Genomic DNA, 24,394 nt, shown 5'->3' on the forward strand with positions numbered 1-24,394 from the left:
GCTTTAAATGACATGGAGCTCACCCATCCAGACTTCTCCGAACTGGCCAGCCCCGAGCCTCCTGTCCAGTTTGAGGGACTCCCGAGGAATCTCCCAGGCATCCTTCTCCCAGGGCTTCTGGGGCTTGGGACTGAGACAGGGGCTGGTCAAGGCCTGGCACAGACCATCTCCCAGCTCTGTTGTAATAACAAACACATCCAGTATGACATCCACACACAAAGCTCTGAATCATACAGGACATGAAATACATTCAGTATTATTGAACTGTACATAACACACATGAATAAACCCATAGGAAGTCAGTACTGCTGGAGGCCAAATACACAATGTGTCCATATTCAGAACAGGTAGCCAGCAGAGGGGGCTGTTATCTCCAACATCAACTTTAGTAGCAGTTGACACTAGTGCCTTCGAATTCAAGTCTGGACCTCAGAGCAGGTTTCACTCTTCTGCCTCTAATCGGAGACTGATTTAGACCTGGGACACCAGGCGCAAGTAATGATTCATGTAGAGCAGAAAACCAGCAGTACTCTGGACCTCGTAGGGCAGTGTTTATTCATCTGGGTCCTGGGGACCTCAAGGGTGAACCTTTTGGACGTTTGCCATAGCATTACACATTTACATTTACATTTAAGTCATTTAGCAGACGCTCTTATCCAGAGCGACTTACACGCCCGATTCAAATAATCAAAGCTTGATGATTTGTTGATTATTTTCAATCAGCTGTGTAGTGCTAGGGCAAAAACTAAAATGTGCACACCTTGGGGTCCCCAGGACCAGGATTGGGAAACACTGTCTTAGGTTAATAAGATTGAAATAGCCCTTCTCTAGTGTGTTGTGGTAGGCCGTGACACTCACTTTTATAGTGGCTGACCAGTTCCTGCAGAGTGGTGAAGGTGATGCGTGGGGAGATGTAGAAGCCACCGTTGTCCAGCGTACGGATCTTGTAATGCTTGACTGTGTCTCCTGATTGGGAATCACTGTCCCTCACGGATAGGGAGTAACTGCCTATTAGCAGGAAGGAGACACGGCTTGCTAAAGTCTAAAAGGGCGCTTGTATAATAATGTACATGTATAAGAGCTTTTGAACTTGCTCACCCTTGGTGGTCTCACTGTCACGGATCATAAACGATCCCATTTTGTTTCCTGATGCCAGCAGCTGCCTCTCTGCATCTTTCCTGCTCACTCCTTTAAAGAACCACCTGAAGGAGGGGAAAGTCATATCAGACTGGTTCCTTTGAGCAGCACTACTCACAAACTACTCACACAGTACACTGGAGAACATTTTATGTGCCCCCTACCGATTGTGTTTTTATTGTTTGTTTATTTGCGTTGTTTGTAACTTATTTTTTTCGACTTATTTTGTACATAATGTTGCCGCTCTCTTATGACTGAAAATAACTTCTGGACATCAGGACCTTTGATAACTCTCCACGGACTAGCAGAATCCATTGTTTCCTTTAACGAGTCTGACGAGGCAGACCCGAACGATATACTGCTTTCTCAGGAACAGGCCCAGATCCCTGTGATTTGTGTGAAGAGGAGGTGGAGAAAAAGGGTCCAGAGGGTGGGCTGCCTTCTGAGAATTAGTAGGCGATCAAATAAACCCCCACTTCCTTCCATTCTGCTAGCAAACGTGCAATCTTCAGACAATAACATAGATGACCTACACGTTTGATTAAACTACCAACTGGACATTAAAAACTGTAACATCTTATGCTTCGCGGAGTCGTGGCTGAACAACGACCATATCAACATAGAGCTGGCTGATTACACGCTATACCGGCAGGATAGAACAGAGGCGTCTGGAAAGACAAAGGGCGGCGGACTCTGTCTTTTTGTAAATAACAGCTGGTGCATGATATCTAAGGAAATCTTGAGCTATTATTCGCCTGAGGTAGAGTATCTCATGATAAGCTGTAGACCACACCATCTACCTAGAGAGTTTTCATATGTATTTTTAGCTCTTTTACGTGGCAGTCAGAGGCTGGCACTAAGACAGCATTGAATGAGCTGTATTCTGCCAAAAACAAACAAGAAAACGCTCACCGAGAGGCGGCGCTCCTAGTAGCCATGGACTTTAATGCAGGAAAACTTAAATCTGTTTTACCAAATTTCTATCAGCATGTTAAATGTGAAACCAGAGGGGAAAAAAAACTCTAGACCACCTTTGCTCCTCACACAGAGATGCTTACAAAGCTCCCTCGCCCTCCATTTGGCAAATCTGACGATAATTCTATCCTCCCAATTCCTGCGTACAAGCAAAAATTAAAGCAGGAAGCACCTGCTCAATACGAAAAGTAGTCAGATGAACCAGATGCTAAGCTACAGGACTGTTTTGCTAGCACAGGAATATGTTCCAGGATTCCTCTGATGGCATTGAGGAGTACACCACATTAGTCATTGGTTTCATCAATAAGTGCATTGTTGACGTCATCTCCACAGTGACCATACGTACATACCCCAACCAGAAGCCATGGATAACAGGAAACATCCACACTAAAGGAGCGGCACTCGAACCCGGAAGCTTATAAGAAATCCCGCTATGCCCTCGGACAAACCATCAAACAGGCAAAGCGTCAATACAGGACTAAGATCATATCGTAATACTCTGACACTCGTTGGATGTGGCAGGGCTTGCAAACCCTTACAGACTACAAAGGGAAGCACCGCCGAGAGCTGCCCAGTGACACAAGCCTACCAGATGAGCTAAACTACTTCTATGCTCGCTTCGAGGCAAATAACACTGAACCATGCATGAGAGCACCAGCTATTCTGGAAGACTGCATGATCAAGCTATCCGCAGCCGATGTGAATAAGACCTTTAAACAGGTCAACATTCACAAGGCCGCAGGGCCAGACGTATAATCAGGATGTGTACTGTGAGCATTCGCTGACCAACTGGCAAGTGTCTTGCACTGACATTTTCAACCTCTCCCTGTCTGAGTCTGTAATACCAACATTTTTTTAAGCAGACCACCATATTGCCTGTGCCCATGAACACTAAGGTAACGTGCCTAAATGACTACCGACCCGTAGCGCTCACATCTGTAGCCATGAAATGCTTCGAAAGGCTGGTCATGGCTCACATCAACACCATTATCCCACAAACCGCCCCAACACATCCACAGATGATGAAATCTCTATTGCACTCTATTGCATGCCCTTTCCCACCTGGACAAAAGGAACACCTATGTGAGAATGTTATTCATTGACTACAGCTCAGAGTTCAACACCATAGTGCCCTCAAAGCTCATCACTAAGCTAAGGACCCTGGGACTAAACACCTCCCTGTGCAACTGGATCCTGGACTTCCTGACGTGCTGCCCCCAGTTGGTAAGGGTAGGTAACAACACATCCGCCACACTGAACCTCAGGGGTGTGTGCTCAGTCCCCCCCTGAACTTCCTGTTCACTCATGACTGCACGGCCAGGCACTACTCCAACACCATCATTAAGTTTGCAGATGAGACAGCCTATAGGAGGAGGTCAGAGACCTGGTTGTGTGGTGCTAGGACAACAACCTCTCCCTCAACTGGTGCCAGGACAACAACCTCTCCCTCAACGTGATCAAGACAAAGGAGATGATTGTGGACTACAGGAAAAAAAGGACCAAGCACGTCCCCATTCTCATCGATGGGGCTGCAGTGGAGCAGGTTGAGAGCTTCAAGTTCCTTGGTGTCCACATCACCAACAAACTACATGGTCCAAGCATACCAAGGCAGTTGTGAAAGGGGCACGACAGAACCTATTCCCCCTCAGGAGAATAGGTTTTGGCATGGGTCCTCAGATCCTCAAAAGGTTCTACAGCTGCACCATCGAGAGCATCCTGACTGGTTGCATCACTGCCTGGTATGGCAACTGCTCGGCCCTGACCGCAAGGCGCTACAGAGGGTAGTGCGACCGGCCCAGTACATCACTTGGGCCAAGCTTCCTGCCTTCCAGGACCTCTATACCAGGCGGTGTCAGAGGAAGGCCTTAAAAATTGTCAAAGACTCCAGCCACCCTAGCAATAGACTGTTCTCTCTGCTACCGCACGGCAAGCAGTACGGGAGCGCCGTCTAGATCCAAGAGGCTTCTAAACAGCTTCTACCCCCAAGCCATAAGACTCCTGAACACCTTGTCAAATGGCTACCCAGACTATTTACGTGACCCCTCCCCCACTCCTCTTTTACACCGCTACTACTCTCTTCTGTTATCATCATCTGCATAGTCACTTTAATAACTCTACCTACATGTACATATCAACTCAACTAACCGGTGCCACTGCACATTGACTCTGTAAATAGTCTCGCTATTGTTATTTTACTGCTGCTCTTTAATTACTTTTATATCTTTTTCTCATCCATATTTTTTTTTTAAACTGCATTGTTGGTTAAGGGCTTGTTCGTAAGTAAGCATTTCACTGTAAGGTCTAATACCTGCTGTATTCGGCACATTGTGAAGTTTGATTTAATTTGCTTGATTTGAACATACTTACTCTTCGGTTTCAAGGCTATCTATGGCTACATAGTTACTGGGGATGAATCCTTCCTGGCCTGTGCTGATTGACTGGGCTCTCCACCATTCTCCAGACCTACAGAAAGAGAGAGACGAGAGAGAGACAGACAGACAGACAGACAGACAGACAGACAGACAGACAGACAGACAGACAGATAGACAGACAGACAGACAGATTGTGAGAGGTGGGGGAATATGTATTATATGTATTGTATACAGTGCTCTGTATGGGGTATGAATGCTTCCTGTTTATGTATAATTGTCAGAGACACTCACTCCTGTAAGATTTTAAGTTTGTCTCCCTTCTTGAAGCCCAGGTCTCCATCATTTATACCCTCATAGTCATACAGTGCGATAGCAATGCTCTCAGGACCTGGAGGGGTAGGGGCAGAGAATGTAAGCGTGTGTGTGTGTGTGTGTGTGTGTGTGTGTGTGTGTGTGTGTGTGTGTGTGTGTGTGTGTGTGTGTGTGTGTGTGTGTGTGTGTGTGTGTGTGTGTGTGTGTGTGTGTGTGTGTGTGTGTGTGTGTGTGTGTGTGTGTAAAAATACAAATAAATTAAATGCATGCACACATATGACAAAGAGAGACTTTGTGTTTGTGGGTGCCATCAAGTGCAATTCTTACATGTTTAAAAACAACAATAGGTCACTTCCTGTCTGGCTGCTTTACTGGTATAGCAGTGGAGAGATCATCTGCTGTCTCGTGTGGTGAAACTCTGAGTGGGGGCTATCTCAAACTACACGCTCTCCCCCTCTTTCTCTTTCATATGTGGCCTCAGCCATAAGTCTAGAACTACATGACAACAAACAGTTTGCCGGTTTACACTGACAGTATGTCGTGTCACTGCTGGACATACGGTGTGATAAGCTGAGCACTGGGATAGTTCCTACATCACAAATTCAAGTGAGCAACTGTAACGTTGCTGTGTCGTACTCACCATCAGAGGGGACTGTAGGGCCAGTGGAGATGGTTCTATTCTGTGAAAGACAGAAAGAGATTGAAGTCGAGGAGAACCATAGGAAATGTAGTTGGGAGAAAGTGAACAAAACGGAGAAGAAAATGACTGATGAAGTAAAAGTGAGATAGAACGGACAGAAAACAGAAAGAGAGGAGAGACACCGTCCCCTGAAAATATTTTAATAATATTTTAAAACAACATCCTTGCCTTTGTTGCACAAACACTCACACTTGTCTTTTCTCACACGCACTGACTTTGCTGAGTTGCTTTATTGAGGAAAACATTTCCTTACTATGACCTGTGATATGTGGTTGTCCTCACCTAGCTATGGACACATTAACCAGTAAGTCGCTCTGGATCAGAGGGACTCTGCAAATGACTAAAATGTACATGCAAATTCAATGTCTTGTTCAAACAATGATCACAAAATGAATTTCTGCATTCACTGGATGTTACTTCCCCTTCCTCATTCAGAATTTCAGCGCTTACAGTCGCTTTACTGTAAACACACAGGAAGTGTTGACCACCCTAGACACTCAAGGAAACCGACTTACAGATCAGTCACTTACTAGTAAGAACATGAGTTATATGGGTAATGCACCTCACATATCAATACTCTGTGCATAGTCATATTGTAGGGAGGCTAACACGTTACTTTTCACTATGTTGTCTCAGTGACAATGATAAATATAACTCATTAGAATTTCCCTTTTCAATGACCATGTCCCCTACTGATCTTTCATCGATTTCTCATCACCATCCTTATCGTCATCGTCATCGTCACCATCACCACCATCATCATCACCATCATCACCACCATATCACCATCATCAACATCATCATCATCATCATCACCATCATCACGCCCAGGTTTTCACTTACAGCCTTGGTCCCAGTGGTGGGGTCTTTGACATAGTGGGCTGGCTGAGTCCGGCTCAGAGTGTCATCATTCACTCCTTTGCTGCTGGGATCCTGCTGCTCCTTGGACCCCACGCAGCCCATGGTGGAAGAACCTAACAATTTGTTATTTCAGAAAATATCAGTCAGAATACAATGTCATTTACTGTAAGCTACTGTTTACATCCTAAGAGCAACTGTTTTCCCACACAAGTCTACATGTTACACAGCTTTTTGGAAACAAAACAATTCTAGAAGTCTTCCGAATCACCAGAGCGACACCAAACTAGCAACACCCAGCCACGCCTTTGGGACAGCAGAGGTGGCATGAAGAACTCTTTGTTTTTCAAATAAAACAGTAACTTAGTAGCATTGTAGGGGGAGTCAATATGGTCTGTGGGTGGAGTCAATATGGTCTGTGGGTGGAGTCAATATGGTCTGTGTAAAATATTTTAAAAAGGGACATTAGAGAGAGGGGGAATTATTCTGATTGAACAGAGCTTTGTCTGTGTGAGAGATACAGGACTGTCATTTTCTGGTTCATCTGTGTTAACATAAACAGAGGAACTGGAGTATTCAAAGAGTAAGAGTAGGAGAGAGAGGCAGAGAGATTGAGAGCTAGAGAGACCTTTAAGTTACAGTGGGAATAAACCTTCACCACAGTGTAACCGGTGAGAAAAGGCTAGCTACTATAGTTAGTGGTGGGCGCTAGTAGCGTTTCAATCCGTGATGTCAATCACTCTAAGACCTTGAAGTAGCTTGAGGCTTTCGTGGAGCGATAGGTAGCGATGCTAAGTGGGAGGCAGTTATGTGTTTAGAGGGTTGCTGGTTCGATCCCAGGTTTGGGCAAGGAGAGGGATGGAAACAACACTGTGATATTAGCATGGATGAGTGAGTGTATGTTGTTGACACCTTATAGGATAGATCTGGCATGAATTACTTCACTCTGACTAAGGCAAACTACTAACACAAACGTTCATAGAACACTTTCTAAATTCTACTTCTAAAACTGATGAGAGAAGGAAGTGATGTTTATCAGAGAGAGAGAGAGAGAGAGAGCAAGAGAGAAAAGATCTGAGAGCTATTACTGTAACCTAACAGAAGAAAATGTGACTGAAGTCGTCATAGAGGTTATTTTCTCGTAGAGAGCTGATCTCGGATCATGTCTCCCCGTGTCCATATAATCATATTCATTATGATATAAAAGGGATATAAAAGGGAAAACTGACCCTAGATCAGTACTCTGAGACACTTTGTGAATATGGGCTCTGAACACATTTTACTGCACTCAGTCTTTTAGGATGTGGAGGATTGCTGCTGGATGACAGCCATATATATCTCATGACATAGTCATGGAGAATGTTTCTCTTTAAACAGTTACGCAAAGCTACCAATTGGCTAATTCATACGCCTCTCCTCTCCCTTGGTAACTATTCCTCAGGGTGTTGGCTGTAAATGAGCACGTGTTCTTCGTCAACTTAACTAGTCAAATACACATGGCTGTATCTATCGGCATACAACCACTTGATCAAAAATAATGGTGTAAATATTCACTTCCCTTTTCCATTTAAATGGTGTTCCTCTTCGCTTGATCTGTTAGCTTTTACAGGGAGGATAAGTTCAAGTTTAACTTCTAGCAAACCTGTTTATGCTTTACACAGTTTTCATTTCCACAGTTCATAGGCAGATAATGCAAATCCCCAAAAACTGATTTGTGAAGATGCTGGAGACAAAATGAAAACTGATTTCCTATTCTCAAAAATGTTTCACTTACATAGTACACTCAAACACCACCACCACAAAAAAATAAAAAAATAAAATTAAAATTAAACACAGAATGTGTATGGTTATTGTGAATGGAAAAGGTTCAGATTATCCTTATGCCAATGTTCCCAAATTACAGGTAGCCTATAGGAAGCCACACCCCTGAATCTCAGGAGAAGACAATTCTTCTTGAGTGTCAGCCCGCCCAGTAGTCCAAGGATTCTCATCCGTTTACATACCTCCTCAAACTCATATCGATCAATTCGTCCTCCATTAATCTAATACAGCCATGACATACATGGCATGCACTTCCTGTACATAGGAAGTTAACTGGAGGTGAAGCCCAGACCGTACAAGCTTATCCTTGTCCTCTCCATCCATCTCTCCTGCAGTCTCTTGAACAAATCAGCCCCTAATAGCACCTCCAACCATCCTCCTCAGGTCTCTGGGAGTGTCTGTCTGTTTGCCTGTCTGTCTCCAACACCCCATATTGCCCACGGATGTAAATCTAGTGAGCTGTGGAAGCCCTGCATCATGTGTGCCTCTGGCCCTAACTGCTATCATGGCATCTGACGCAGGGCAGGCGGCGGGCGTTTGAAACTGGGATTGGACACCATGTGAAAAGGAAAAACTGCACTGCTAAACCTCCCCTGCTCACCTCGCACGCACACACACTGCAATGCCATGTCCCCAAGCACCATACACACAGGACACTTTGCATTGGGACGATTTGTCTCTGCAATTAGGAGAGTGGCAGTATGGCATGAAGTTCTCTGATAGGCTTCTCCAACATGAAGTATTGACTTCCTGTTTCCTGAAGTAGAAACTAGAGACACACTTGACCTGATGAAACGCTGATAGAACTATAGGAACTATTGTCAGCATAAATGTGAGGAAATGTGAGGCTTTCCAGCACAAGTTGATGCAATCATAATGTGCTATAAAGCAAATTGGGTCTTAAATATAGAGTAGATTGACTCATCAGATATCCATGCAAGATTAGCATTGATACAAAATAGTAGGTTAATCAATTATTATGGTGTTTACTTAGTTTAAAAAAATGCACCATTACTACACTCTTAGAATAAAATATCCTAAAGGGGTTCTTCCGCTGTTCCCATAGGAGAACCCTTTGAGGAACCCGTTTTGGTTCCAAGTAAAACCGTTTTGTTTCCAGGTAGAAACTTTTTTGAGTTCCATGTAGAACCCTTTACACAAAGGGTTCTACATGGAAACAAAAAGAGTTCTACCTGGAACCAAAAAGGGTTCTCCTATGGGGGAGAGCCGAATAACCCTTTTCAAACCCATTTTTTCCTAAGATTGAGTTTTCCCTCAATAAATAAATTGCCAAGCCATGGATAGGTGTTGCATCTGTGAATATACAATTTGAATATCGTATTCGGTGTTGAGTCCGTAGGATAAGAAATAACTTTTGGTTCATCTTTACATTAGCCTAGGCAAAAAGAAGCGAAAGACAGAGGGCTCAGCAAAATGGAAAAGAAATAAACTACGTCTCAACATTTCTGAGCTAAAATGGACAGACAGTAAAGACTTATATATATATATATATTAATTTTTAAAAAATTAAGAAACCGTTAAAATACATTTCACCTTTACCACCATTTATGTGAACATCATAATTCTGTAGTTTCTCAACTATCATCAGTGTAGGAATTACATACATAAACCAATAGCAAACACCGTAATATAGTCTACATAATAACACGGTCATAAATCCCTTTAATGCGCAATTTTCATAATACCACTGAATGACCCAGATGGGAACCGTTTAAGAAAACATCCATCTGTTCGTCGTCTTATTTAAGAAATGCATATTGTCTATGAAAATATCAGTGAGTAGGTTATACATATTCACCTTCGTGGTCTAGAAGAAAAAAACGAGATGGAATCACCTCGTTCCTACCAGCTGTATAATCCTTGGCCGCTATATGGCCAAATGGTCTTCTAACCTTGAATTACTTGTATTCTTTAGAAAGCACTTATTTGTATTTAATTTTATGTCCGCTCCTCCATCCCGACTCGTGATAACAATTCCGATAGAAAGTCCCGTTTTAGTTGTATACGAGGAAGTTAGTGCGTCGGCTCGCATCTAACTGTAGATGAGGAACTTCCTCTCTGACTCTTGGCACTGTCACTGTCACATCAATGAAGACACGGATATCTTTGAGGGCAGTTTTTTCTTTTTTGTGTTACTCTTCCGGAAAGTAGCGGAGTAAGTAAGCCTAGAGAAGGTCTGAATATGCACAGTTAAAAATACAAATACACGCTATCTTTCTTGAAAATAAATTCAATTTAAAATATACTGTAGACTATAGCTTATCTCTGTCTATGAAACTATTTATGTGCTTTGAATTGTAAAAGTTGTCTTGATTATTAAAGTAACCCATACATTACTGCAGCTTGTTTTGGTACACGCTGTAAGAAAGTGGACATAAACTGCTGTATCAATTCTCAATAACCGTAATCTTTGTAAACAAACAAAAAAAGGGTTATATATGCTGAAATGAGATCCCGAATTATATGCGGACAGTGTTTTATTAGCCTTTAGCCCTAACAGCATGCTTAACTGTAGTCTCACAGACAACATCCCACAGTCATTGAGGGCATGGATGGAGCAGAGTGGTGTGGGCCCATCCGGCTAGGTCAGGATATGAAAAAAAAAAAAATCCTCCGGCTCTTGAACTAATCCTTAATCAAATGTCAGGATTAAATACCAATGTCCTCTGATCCACAGCTTGATAAAGAGAGGGAAAAGGAGGGTCTTAGATGGGGCTCTGGCCTCAGAAATGTACGAGTGAATGCTCATACTCATCTGATCATCTCCATCAACACTTCCTGCAGTCTCAATGCTATCAGATCTGCTTCCACTACCTGATCACACACCATCTCTTCCACTACCTGATCACACACCATCTCTTCCACTACCTGATCACACACCATCTCTTCCACTCCCTGATCACACACCATCTCTTCCACTACCTGATCACACACCATCTCTTCCACTACCTGATCACACACCATCTCTTCCACTCCCTGATCACACACCATCTCTTCCACTACCTGATCACACACCATCTCTTCCACTACCTGATCACACACCATCTCTTCCACTACCTGATCACACACCATCTCTTCCACTACCTGATCACACACCATCTCTTCCACTACCTGATCACATACCATCTCTTCCACTACCTGATCACACACCATCTCTTCCACTACCTGATCACACACCATCTCTTCCACTACCTGATCTCTTCTGATCACACACCATCTCTTCCACTACCTGATCACACACCATCTCTTCCACTACCTGATCACACACCATCTCTTCCACTACCTGATCACACACCATCTCTTCCACTACCTGATCCCCTTTAATGATCACACACCATCTCTTCCACTCCCTGATCACACACCATCTCTTTGCTGTTCTTTATACTTTATACAATAAAACAGCTTAATACAGCTTTTAGCTGACGAAACACAACTTAACCTTAACTAAATGTTGGGATTGCTGAAGGGCCTGGACTGCTTGAGTAAGTCTGGTCAATGTTTAAACGATATCCCTTTCTAACCTGACAAAGACCTACACTACTGACTGTTCTCACTTCACTTTTATCTCAAAGACCTACACTACTGACTGTTCTCACTTCACTTTTATCTCAAAGACCTACACTACTATCTATTCTCCCTTCACTTTTATCTCAAAGACCTACACTACTGACTGTTCTCACTTCACTTTTATCTCAAAGACCTACACTACTGACTGTTCTCCCTTCACTTATATCTCTTCTATCTTTCACTCACATCAAATCAAATGTTATTTGTCACATGCGGCCAAATACAACAGGTTGCAGACCTTACCGTGAAATGCTGAATACAACAGGTTGAAGACCTTACAGTGAAATGCTGAATACAACAGGTTGTAGACCTTACAGTGAAATGCTGAATACAACAGGTTGTAGACCTTACAGTGAAATGCTGAATACAACAGGTTGTAGACCTTACAGTGAAATGCTGAATACAACAGGTTGTAGACCTTACAGTGAAATGCTGAATACAACAGGTTGTAGACCTTACAGTGAAATGCTGAATACAACAGGTTGTAGACCTTACAGTGAAATGCTGAATACAACAGGTTGTAGACCTTACAGTGAAATGCTGAATACAACAGGTTGTAGACCTTATAGTGAAATGCTGAATACAACAGGTTGTAGACCTTACTGTGAAATGCTGAATACAACAGGTTGTAGACCTTACAGTGAAATGCTGAATACAACAGGTTGTAGACCTTACAGTGAAATGCTGAATACAACAGGTTGTAGACCTTACAGTGAAATGCTGAATACAACAGGTTGTAGACCTTACAGTGAAATGCTGAATACAACAGGTTGTAGACCTTACAGTGAAATGCTGAATACAACAGGTTGTAGACCTTACTGTGAAATTCTTACTTACAAGGCCTTAAACAACAATGCAGTTCAAGAAATAGAGTTAAGAAAATATTTACTAAATAAACTAAGGTAAAAAACAAAACAAAACGTAACACAATAAAATAACAGGGGGTACTTGTCCCCAGTCAGTGTTCGGGGGTACAGTCATTTGTACATACAGTGCTTTGCGAAAGTATTCGGCCCCCTTGAACTTTGCGACCTTTTGCCACATTTCAGGCTTCAAACATAAAGATATAAAACTGTATTTTTTTGTGAAGAATCAACAACAAGTGGGACACAATCATGAAGTGGAACGACATTTATTGGATATTTCAAACTTTTTTAACAAATCAAAAGCTGAAAAATTGGGCGTGCAAAATTATTCAGCCCCCTTAAGTTAATACTTTGTAGCGCCACCTTTTGCTGCGATTACAGCTGTAAGTCGCTTGGGGTATGTCTCTATCAGTTTTGCACATCGAGAGACTGACATTTTTTCCCATTCCTCCTTGCAAAACAGCTCGAGCTCAGCGAGGTTAGATGGAGAGCATTTGTGAACAGCAGTTTTCAGTTCTTTCCACAGATTCTCGATTGGATTCAGGTCTGGATTTTGACTTGGCCATTCTAACACCTGGATATGTTAATTTTTGAACCATTCCATTGTAGATTTTGCTTTATGTTTTGGATCATTGTCTTGTTGGAAGACAAATCTGTGTCCCAGTCTCAGGTCTTTTGCAGACTCCATCAGGTTTTCTTCCAGAATGGTCCTGTATTTGGCTCCATCCATCTTCCCATCAATTTTAACCATCTTCCCTGTCCCTGCTGAAGAAAAGCAGGCCCAAACCATGATGCTGCCACCACCATGTTTGACAGTGGGGATGGTGTGTTCAGGGTGATGAGCTGTGTTGCTTTTACGCCAAACATAACGTTTTGCATTGTTGCCAAAAAGTTCAATTTTGGTTTCATCTGACCAGAGCACCTTCTTCCACATGTTTGGTGTGTCTCCCAGGTGGCTTGTGGCAAACTTTAAACAACACTTTTTATGGATATCTTTAAGAAATGGCTTTCTTCTTGCCACTCTTCCATAAAGGCCAGATTTGTGCAATGTACGACTGATTGTTGTCCTATGGACAGAGTCTCCCACCTCAGCTGTTGATCTCTGCAGTTCGTCCAGAGTGATCATGGGCCGCTTGGCTTCATCTCTGATCAGTCTTCTCCTTGTATGAGCTGAAGGTTTAGAGGGACGACCAGGTCTTGGTAGATTTGCAGTGGTCTGATACTCCTTCCATTTCAATATTATCACTTGCACAGTGCTCCTTGGATGTTTAAAGCTTGGGAAATCTTTTTGTATCCAAATCCGGCTTTAAACTTCTTCACAACAGTATCTCGGACCTGCCTGGTGTGTTCCTTGTTCTTCATGATGCTCTCTGCGCTTTTAACGAACCTCTGAGACTATCACAGTGCAGGTGCATTTATACGAAGACTTGATTACACACAGGTGGATAGTATTTATCATCATTAGTCATTTAGGTCAACATTGGATCATTCAGAGATCCTCACTGAACTTCTGGAGAGAGTTTGCTGCAATGAAAGTAAAGGGGCTGAATAATTTTGCACGGCCAATTTTTCAGTTTTTGATTTGTTAAAAAAGTTTGAAATATCCAATAAATGTCGTTCCACTTCATGATTGTGTCCCACTTGTTGTTGATTCTTCACAAAAAAATACAGTTTTATATCTTTATGTTTGAAGCCTGAAATGTGGCAAAAGGTCGCAAAGTTCAAGGGGGCAGAATACTTTCGCAAGGCACTGTATAGGAAGGGATAAAGTGACAATGCATAGATAACAACGAGTAGCAGCAGTGTAAAAACAAGAGGGTGGGGGGAGGCATTCGATTAATCTTTCGGGTGGCCATTTGATTAATTGTTCAGCAGTCTTATGGCTTGAGGGTAGAAGCTGTTGAGGAGTCTTTGAACTCAGACTTGGTGCTCCGGTACCGCTTGCCATGCGGTAGCAGAGAGAACAGTCTATGACTTGGGTAAGTGGAGTCTTTGACAATTTGGGCCTTCCTCTGACACCGCCTAGTATATATTGTCCTGGATGGCAGGAAGCTTGGCCCCTGTGATGTACTCTGCCGTTCCCACTACCCTCTGTAGTGCCTTGCGGTCGGATTCCAAGCAGTTCCAGCCGGTAAGGATGCTCTCAATGGTGCAGCTGTAGAACCTTTTGAGGATCTGGGAACCCATGCCAAATAATGTTAGAGCCAAGACAGTCAACACTGTCTTGGTGTGTTTGGACTATGATGTGTGTGATATGTGTAGGTGATGTGGACACCAAGGAACTTGAAACTCTCGACCCGTTCCACTACAACCCTGTCTATGTGAATGTGGGTGTGTTAGCCCTCCTTTTCCTGTAGTCCACGATCAGCTCCTTTGTCTTGCTCACTGCCAGGTCTCTGATCTCGTTCAGCCACGACTCGGTGAAACATAAAATATTATAGTTCTTAATCTCCAGTTGGTAGGATAGTCTCGGACTGAGATCATCCAGTTTATTCTCCAGTGATGGCACATTGGCCAATAGTACAGATGGTAGAGGTGTGTTACCCACTCACCGACGAATTCTCACAAGGCACCCTGATCTCCACCCCCTGTATTTCCGTCTTTTCTTCAAGCGAATGATGGGGATTTGTGCCTGGTCCCAGAGAATGATGGGGATTTGTGCCTGGTCCCAGAGAATGATGGGGATTTGTGCCTGGTCCCAGAGAATGATGGGGATTTGTGCCTGGTCCCAGAGAATGATGGGGATTTGGGCCTAGTCTCAGAGAAGCAGTATATCCTTCGCCAGACTCCTTAAAGAAAAATCTTCATCCAGTTTGAGGTGAGTAATCTCTGTTCTGATGTCCAGAAGCTAATTTCAGTCATAAGAGACGGTAGCAGCAACATTATGTACAAAACAAGTTACAAACAATGTGAAAAAACACTTTCTCTCTCCTATAGCTTTCTCTTCTTGATCTTCATCTCCCTCCCCCTTCCTCTTGACTCTTTGTAGTCTCACTATAACACATCTACTTACAGACATTCCTGCTAGGATGAGGATGGTAACAGAGAGATTTAAAACGGGGCAGTACTGTCCACGTGATAGTAAGACAACGGCTCTGCACTGTCCACTTGATAGTAACACAATGACTCTTTTCTTCCAATACAGAAGCTGCTAGCCAGCGTGGGCCCTCCATATGCAAATCAGACTGGAAAACGAGGAACTTCACCTGTGTGATACAGATATACCTTTAATAGTTACTCACGCAATTATGCGTGTGGCTGCCTGTATACAAATCAAGTAACGCCAAAGGTGAACTTTGGGATCACAGAGGAGGGAACGTGGGCTGGTTGAGAAACACCAGGGGTAATCTTGGATGACTATGATCTCTGATCTCCTTGTTTATACTAAAGCCCTACAGCTGTGTATCTATAATTCTACAGTAGCAGTCAAAGGTTTGGACACACCTACTCATTAAAGGGCTTTTCTTTATTTTTACTATTTTCTACATTGTAGAATAATAGTGAAGACGTTAAAACTATGAAATAACACATATGGAATCATGTAGTAACCAAAAAAGTGTTTAAAAAAATCAAAATATATTTTATATTTTGGATTCTTCAAAGTAGCCTTAGACTTGATGACAGTTTTTCACACATTCTCTCAACCAGCTTCATGAAGAAGTCACCTGGAAGTTTGGACACAATTAACAGGTGTGTCTTGTTAAAAGTGAATTTGTGGAATTTCTTTCCTTCTTAATGCATTTGAGCCAATCAGTTGTGTTGTGACGAGGTAGGGGTGGTGTATAGAAGATGAGTCCAAATGTTAGATTTTTGGTTCTAACCGCCGTGTCTATGTGAGACGCAAAGTAGGTGAACGGATGATCTCTGCATGTGTGGTTCCTACCGTGAAGCATGGAGGAGGTGGTGTGGGGGTGCTTTGCTGGTGACAGTGTTGGTGATTTATTCAGATCTCAAGGCATGGCAATATGCCATCCCATCTGGTTTGCGCTTAGTGGGAGAATCAATTGTTGTTCAGCTGGACAATGACCCAACACACCTCCAGGCTGTGTAATGGCTATATGACCAAGAAGGAGAATGATGGAGTGCTGCGTCAGATGACCTGGCCTCCACAATCACCTGACCTCAACCCAATTGAGATTGTTATTTTTACCTTTATTTTACTAGGCAAGTCAGTTAAGAACAAATTCTTATTTTCAATGACGGCCTAGGAACAGTGGGTTTTCTGCCTGTTCAGGGGCAGAACGACATGTACCTTGTCAGCTCGGGGGTTTGAACTTGCAATGTTCCGGTTACTAGTCCAACACTCTAACCACTAGGCTACCCTGCCACCTCTACACTCTAACCACTAGGCTACCCTGCCATCTCTACACTCTAACCACTAGGCTACCCTGCCACCTCTACACTCTAACCACTAGGCTACCCTGCCACCTCTACACTCTAACCACTAGGCTACCCTGCCGCCCCTACGCTCTAACCACTATTCTACCCTGCCGCCTCTACGCTCTAACCACTAGGCTACCCTGCCACCTCTACACTCTAACCACTAGGCTACCCTGCCACCTCTACACTCTAACCACTAGGCTACCCTGCCGCCCCTACGCTCTAACCACTAGGCTACCCTGCCGCCTCTACACTCTAACCACTAGGCTACCCTGCCACCTCTACACTCTAACCACTAGGCTACCCTGCCGCCCCTACGCTCTAACCACTAGGCTACCCTGCCGCCTCTACGCTCTAACCACTAGGCTACCCTGCCGCCCCGGCAGGTCCACAGTTAACAGTGGATGTCAGAGCAAAAACCAAGCTATGAGGTTGAAGGAATTGTCCGTAGAGCTCCGAGACAGGATTGTGTCGAGGCACAGATCTGGGTTAGGGTACCAAAGAATGTTGGCAGCATTGAAGGTCCCCAAGAACACAGAGGCCTCCACCATTCTTAAATGTAAGAAGTTTGGAACCACCAAGACTCTTTCTAGAGCCGCCCAGCCAAACTGAGTAAATGGGGGAGAAGGGTCTTGGTCAGGGAGGTGACCAAGAACCAGATGGTCACTCTGATAGAACTCCAGAGTTCCTCTGTGGAGATGGGAGAACATTCCAGAAGGACAATCATCTCTGTAGCACTCGTCCAATCAGGCCTTTATGGTAGAGTGACTAGACTGAAGTCACTCCTCAGTAAAAGGCACATGACAGCCCTCTTGGAGTTTGCCAAAAGGCACCTAAAGACTCTCAGACCACGAAAAACAAGATTCTCTAGACTGATGAAACATAGATTTAACTATTTGGCCTGTATGCCAAGCGTCACATCTGGAGGAAACCTGGCACCATCCCTACGGTGAAGTACGGTGGTGGCAGCATTATGCTGTGGGGATGTTGTTCAGCTGGCAGGAAGACTGGTAGACTAGTCAGGATCGAAGCAAAGATGAATGGAGCAAAGTACAGAGAGATCCTTGACGAAAATCTGCTCCAGAGCACTCGGGGCCTCCAACGGGGGGCGAAGGATCACCTTCCAACAAGAACCTAAGCACACAAATCAAACCAAATCAATTTATATTGGTCCCATACACATGGTTAGCAGATGTTAATGTTAATGTGAGTGTAGCAAAATGCCTGTGCTTCCATGCAGTAATATCTAACAAGTAATCTAACAATTTCACAACAACTACCTTTATACACACAAGTGTAAAGGAATGAATAAGAATATGTACATATAAATAAATGGATGAGCGTTGGCCGAACGGCATAGGCAAGATGCAGTAGATGGTATAGAACACGATATACATATGAGATGAGTAATGTAGGGTATGTAAACATTATATAAAGTGACATTGTTTAAAGTGACTAGTGATATATTTATTAGATTCAACTTGTAATTATTAAAGTGGCTAGAGATTTGAGTCAGTATGTTGGCAGCAGCCACTCAATGTTAGTGGTGGCTGTTTAACAGTCTGATGGCCTTGAGATAGAAGCTGTTTTTCAGTCTCTCGGTCCCTGCTTTGATGCATCTGTACTGACCTCGCCTTCTGGATGATAGCGGGGTGAACAGGCAGTGGCTCGGGTGGTTGTTGTCAACCACCCAGAGCCAAGACAACGCAGGAGTGGCTTCAGGACAAGTCTCTGAATGTGTGGTACAGCCAGAACCCGGACTTGAACCCGATCTAACATCTCTGGAGAGACGTGAAAATAGCTGTGCAGCAACGCTCCCCATCCAACCTGACAACCATCCAACCTGAGCTAGAGAGGATCTGCAGAGAAGAATGGGAGAAACTCCCCAAATACAGGTATGCCAAGCTTGTAGCGTCATACCCAAGATTAATTTAGGCTGTAATCGCTGCTAAGGTGCTTCAACAAGGTATTGAGGCTCTGAATACTATCTGCCAAGGTGCTAAAACAAGGTATTGAGGCTCTGAATACTATCTGCCAAGGTGCTAAAACAAGGTATTGAGGCTCTGAATACTATCTGCCAAGGTGCTAAAACAAGGTATTGAGGCTCTGAATACTATCTGACAAGGTGCTAAAACAAGGCTCTGTTAAGGCTCTGAAGTCAAGGCTCTGAATACTATCTGCCAAGGTGCTTCAACAAGGTATTGAGGCTCTGAATACTATCTGCCAAGGTGCTTCAACAAGGTATTGAGGCTCTGAATACTATCTGCCAAGGTGCTTCAACAAGGTATTGAGGCTCTGAAGACTATCTGCCAAGGTGCTTCAACAAGGTATTGAGGCTCTGAAGACTATCTGCCAAGGTGCTTCAACAAGGTATTGAGGCTCTGAAGACTATCTGCCAAGGTGCTAAAACAAGGTATTGAGGCTCTGAATACTATCTGCCAAGGTGCTAAAACAAGGTATTGAGGCTCTGAATACTATCTGCCAAGGTGCTAAAACAAGGTATTGAGGCTCTGAATACTATCTGCCAAGGTGCTAAAACAAGGCTCTGTTAAGGCTCTGAAGTCAAGGCTCTGAATACTATCTGCCAAGGTGCTTCAACAAGGTATTGAGGCTCTCAATACTATCTGCCAAGGTGCTTCAACAAGGTATTGAGGCTCTGAAGACTATCTGCCAAGGTGCTTCAACAAGGTATTGAGGCTCTGAAGACTATCTGCCAAGGTGCTTCAACAAGGTATTGAGGCTCTGAAGACTATCTGCCAAGGTGCTAAAACAAGGCTCTGTTAAGGCTCTGAAGTCAAGGCTCTGAATACTATCTGCCAAGGTGCTTCAACAAGGTATTGAGGCTCTGAATACTATCTGCCAAGGTGCTTCAACAAGGTATTGAGGCTCTGAATACTATCTGCCAAGGTGCTTCAACAAGGTATTGAGGCTCTGAAGACTATCTGCCAAGGTGCTTCAACAAGGTATTGAGGCTCTGAAGACTATCTGCCAAGGTGCTTCAACAAGGTATTGAGGCTCTGAAGACTATCTGCCAAGGTGCTAAAACAAGGTATTGAGGCTCTGAATACTATCTGCCAAGGTGCTAAAACAAGGTATTGAGGCTCTGAATACTATCTGCCAAGGTGCTAAAACAAGGTATTGAGGCTCTGAATACTATCTGCCAAGGTGCTAAAACAAGGTATTGAGGCTCTGAATACTATCTGCCAAGGTGCTAAAACAAGGTATTGAGGCTCTGAATACTATCTGCCAAGGTGCTAAAACAAGGCTCTGTTAAGGCTCTGAAGTCAAGGCTCTGAATACTATCTGCCAAGGTGCTTCAACAAGGTATTGAGGCTCTGAATACTATCTGCCAAGGTGCTTCAACAAGGTATTGAGGCTCTGAATACTATCTGCCAAGGTGCTTCAACAAGGTATTGAGGCTCTGAAGACTATCTGCCAAGGTGCTTCAACAAGGTATTGAGGCTCTGAAGACTATCTGCCAAGGTGCTTCAACAAGGTATTGAGGCTCTGAAGACTATCTGCCAAGGTGCTAAAACAAGGTATTGAGGCTCTGAATACTATCTGCCAAGGTGCTAAAACAAGGTATTGAGGCTCTGAATACTATCTGCCAAGGTGCTAAAACAAGGTATTGAGGCTCTGAATACTATCTGCCAAGGTGCTAAAACAAGGCTCTGTTAAGGCTCTGAAGTCAAGGCTCTGAATACTATCTGCCAAGGTGCTTCAACAAGGTATTGAGGCTCTGAATACTATCTGCCAAGGTGCTTCAACAAGGTATTGAGGCTCTGAATACTATCTGCCAAGGTGCTTCAACAAGGTATTGAGGCTCTGAAGACTATCTGCCAAGGTGCTTCAACAAGGTATTGAGGCTCTGAAGACTATCTGCCAAGGTGCTTCAACAAGGTATTGAGGCTCTGAAGACTATCTGCCAAGGTGCTTCAACAAGGTATTGAGGCTCTGAATACTATATGCCAAGGTGCTTCAACAAGGTATTGAGGCTCTGAATACTATCTGCCAAGGTGCTTCAACAAGGTATTGAGGCTCTGAAGACTATCTGCCAAGGTGCTTCAACAAGGTATTGAGGCTCTGAAGACTATCTGCCAAGGTGCTTCAACAAGGTATTGAGGCTCTGAATACTATCTGCCAAGGTGCTTCAACAAGGTATTGAGGCTCTGAATACTATCTGCCAAGGTGCTTCAACATGGTATTGAGGCTCTGAATACTATCTGCCAAGGTGCTTCAACAAGGTATTGAGGCTCTGAATACTATCTGCCAAGGTGCTTCAACAAGGTATTGAGGCTCTGAATACTATCTGCCAAGGTGTGGAAAACGGTCAAGGGGTCTGAATACTTTTCGAAGGCAGTGTATTGATTTCAAAAGAACTTCAGTGATAGATGATGGAATAGTAATAATTCTCACAGAGTTCCATCTGTGCGTTCACTGTCGTTTTGACTTCCTGTGACTGGGCTGGGGTGATCACAGCAGAATCCGAGGTGTTTCCACATGACAACATGGTCAGCTTGCTTTATAACATCCTAGACCAAAGAAAAGTTTCCAGGCAGTTTTTAATCATTAAAATAATCATGTCTTTATGTACCATCACATTGGTAGCATTTACTGTCAGTACAAACTACATGAGAACAAACATTTACTGTCAGTACAAACTACAGGAGAACAAACATTTACTGTCAGTACAAACTACAGGAGAACAAACATTTACTGTCAGTACAAACTACAGGAGAACAAACATTTACTGTCAGTACAAACTACAGGAGAACAAACATTTACTGTCAGTACAAACTACAGGAGAACAAACATTTACTGTCAGTACAAACTACAGGAGAACAAACATTTACTGTTACAAACTACAGGAGAACAAACATTTACTGTCAGTACAAACTACAGGAGAACAAACATTTACTGTCAGTACAAACTACAGGAGAACAAACATTTACTGTCAGTACAAACTACAGGAGAACAAACATTTACTGTCAGTACAGGAGAACAAACATTTACTGTCATGAGAACAAACATTTACTGTCAGTACAAACTACAGGAGAACAAACATTTACTGTCAGTACAAACTACAGGAGAACAAACATTTACTGTCAGTACAAACTACATGAGAACAAACATTTACTGTCAGTACAAACTACAGGAGAACAAACATTTACTGTCAGTACAAACTACAGGAGAACAAACATTTACTGTCAGTACAAACTACAGGAGAACAAACATTTACTGTCAGTACAAACTACAGGAGAACAAACATTTACTGTCAGTACAAACTACAGGAGAACAAACATTTACTGAGTACAAACTACATGAGAACAAACATTTACTGTCAAGGAGAACAAACATTTACTGTCAGTACAAACTACAGGAGAACAAACATTTCTGTCAGTACAAACTACAGGAGAACAAACATTTACTGTCAGTACAAACTACAGGAGAACAAACATTTACTGTCAGTACAAACTACAGGAGAACAAACATTTACTGTCAGTACAAACTACAGGAGAACAAACATTTACTGTCAGTACAAACTACATGAGAACAAACATTTACTGTCAGTACAAACTACAGGAGAACAAACATTTACTGTTACAAACTACAGGAGAACAAACATTTACTGTCAGTACAAACTACAGGAGAACAAACATTTACTGTCAGTACAAACTACAGGAGAACAAACATTTACTGTCAGTACAAACTACAGGAGAACAAACATTTACTGTCAGTACAAACTACAGGAGAACAAACATTTACTGTCAGTACAAACTACAGGAGAACAAACATTTACTGTCAGTACAAACTACAGGAGAACAAACATTTACTGTCAGTACAAACTACAGGAGAACAAACATTTACTGTCAGTACAAACTACAGGAGAACAAACATTTACTGTCAGTACAAACTACAGGAGAACAAACATTTACTGTCAGTACAAACTACAGGAGAACAAACATTTACTGTCAGTACAAACTACAGGAGAACAAACATTTACTGTCAGTACAAACTACATGAGAACAAACATTTACTGTCAGTACAAACTACAGGAGAACAAACATTTACTGTCAGTACAAACTACAGGAGAACAAAATTTACTGTCAGTACAAACTACAGGAGAACAAACATTTACTGTCAGTACAAACTACAGGAGAACAAACATTTACTGTCAGTACAAACTACAGGAGAACAAACATTTACTGTCAGTACAAACTACATGAGAACAAACATTTACTGTCAGTACAAACTACAGGAGAACAAACATTTACTGTCAGTACAAACTACAGGAGAACAAACATTTACTGTCAGTACAAACTACAGGAGAACAAACATTTACTGTCAGTACAAACTACAGGAGAACAAACATTTACTGTCAGTACAAACTACAGGAGAACAAACATTTACTGTCAGTACAAACTACAGGAGAACAAACATTTACTGTCAGTACAAACTACAGGAGAACAAACATTTACTGTCAGTACAAACTACAGGAGAACAAACATTTACTGTCAGTACAAACTACATGAGAACAAACATTTACTGTCAGTACAAACTACAGGAGAACAAATTTACTGTCAGTACAAACTACAGGTCAGTACAAACTACAGGAGAACAAACATTTACTGTCAGTACAAACTACAGGAGAACAAACATTTACTGTCAGTACAAACTACAGGAGAACAAACATTTACTGTCAGTACAAACTACAGGAGAACAAACATTTACTGTCAGTACAAACTACAGGAGAACAAACATTTACTGTCAGTACAAACTACAGGAGAACAAACATTTACTGTCAGTACAAACTACAGGAGAACAAACATTTACTGTCAGTACAAACTACAGGAGAACAAACATTTACTGTCAGTACAAACTACAGGAGAACAAACATTTACTGTCAGTACAAAGAACAAACATTTACTGTCAGTACAAACTACAGGAGAACAAACATTTACTGTCAGTACAAACTACAGGAGAACAAACATTTACTGTCAGTACAAACTACAGGAGAACAAACATTTACTGTCAGTACAAACTACAGGAGAACAAACATTTACTGTCAGTACAAACTACAGGAGAACAAACATTTACTGTCAGTACAAACTACAGGAGAACAAACATTTACTGTCAGTACAAACTACAGGAGAACAAACATTTACTGTCAGTACAAACTACAGGAGAACAAACATTTACTGTCAGTACAAACTACAGGAGAACAAACATTTACTGTCAGTACAAACTACAGGAGAACAAACATTTACTGTCAGTACAAACTACAGGAGAACAAACATTTACTGTCAGTACAAACTACAGGAGAACAAACATTTACTGTCAGTACAAACTACAGGAGAACAAACATTTACTGTCAGTACAAACTA

The 24,394-nt window shown here is 42.6% G+C and overlaps 1 protein-coding gene across 2 annotated transcripts in view; it reads right to left on the reverse strand.

Annotated features, from left to right (window-relative positions):
- LOC124045508 (tyrosine-protein kinase HCK-like) overlaps window positions 1–10,287 on the reverse strand; it is an 18,319-nt gene extending 8,032 nt beyond the window's left edge. Inside the window, exons 1-8 of one of the 2 annotated variants that reach the window (XM_046364843.1) lie at window positions 10,032–10,287; window positions 6,340–6,470; window positions 5,437–5,476; window positions 4,776–4,872; window positions 4,480–4,575; window positions 1,099–1,202; window positions 859–1,008; window positions 24–176 (exon numbers count right to left, since the gene is read on the reverse strand). In XM_046364843.1, the coding sequence (XP_046220799.1) occupies window positions 24–176; window positions 859–1,008; window positions 1,099–1,202; window positions 4,480–4,575; window positions 4,776–4,872; window positions 5,437–5,476; window positions 6,340–6,459 (760 nt within the window). In that variant the 5' untranslated portion in view covers window positions 6,460–6,470; window positions 10,032–10,287. Of the gene's footprint in view, window positions 1–23; window positions 177–858; window positions 1,009–1,098; window positions 1,203–4,479; window positions 4,576–4,775; window positions 4,873–5,436; window positions 5,477–6,339; window positions 6,471–9,994 lie in introns of both variants that reach the window. The other variant, XM_046364842.1, reaches the window with a different exon arrangement.
- Between the last annotated feature and the right edge of the window lie 14,107 nt (window positions 10,288–24,394).

Source organism: Oncorhynchus gorbuscha, linkage group LG10, assembly GCF_021184085.1.
Source record: "Oncorhynchus gorbuscha isolate QuinsamMale2020 ecotype Even-year linkage group LG10, OgorEven_v1.0, whole genome shotgun sequence".
Classification (NCBI taxonomy): Eukaryota; Metazoa; Chordata; class Actinopteri; order Salmoniformes; family Salmonidae; genus Oncorhynchus; species Oncorhynchus gorbuscha.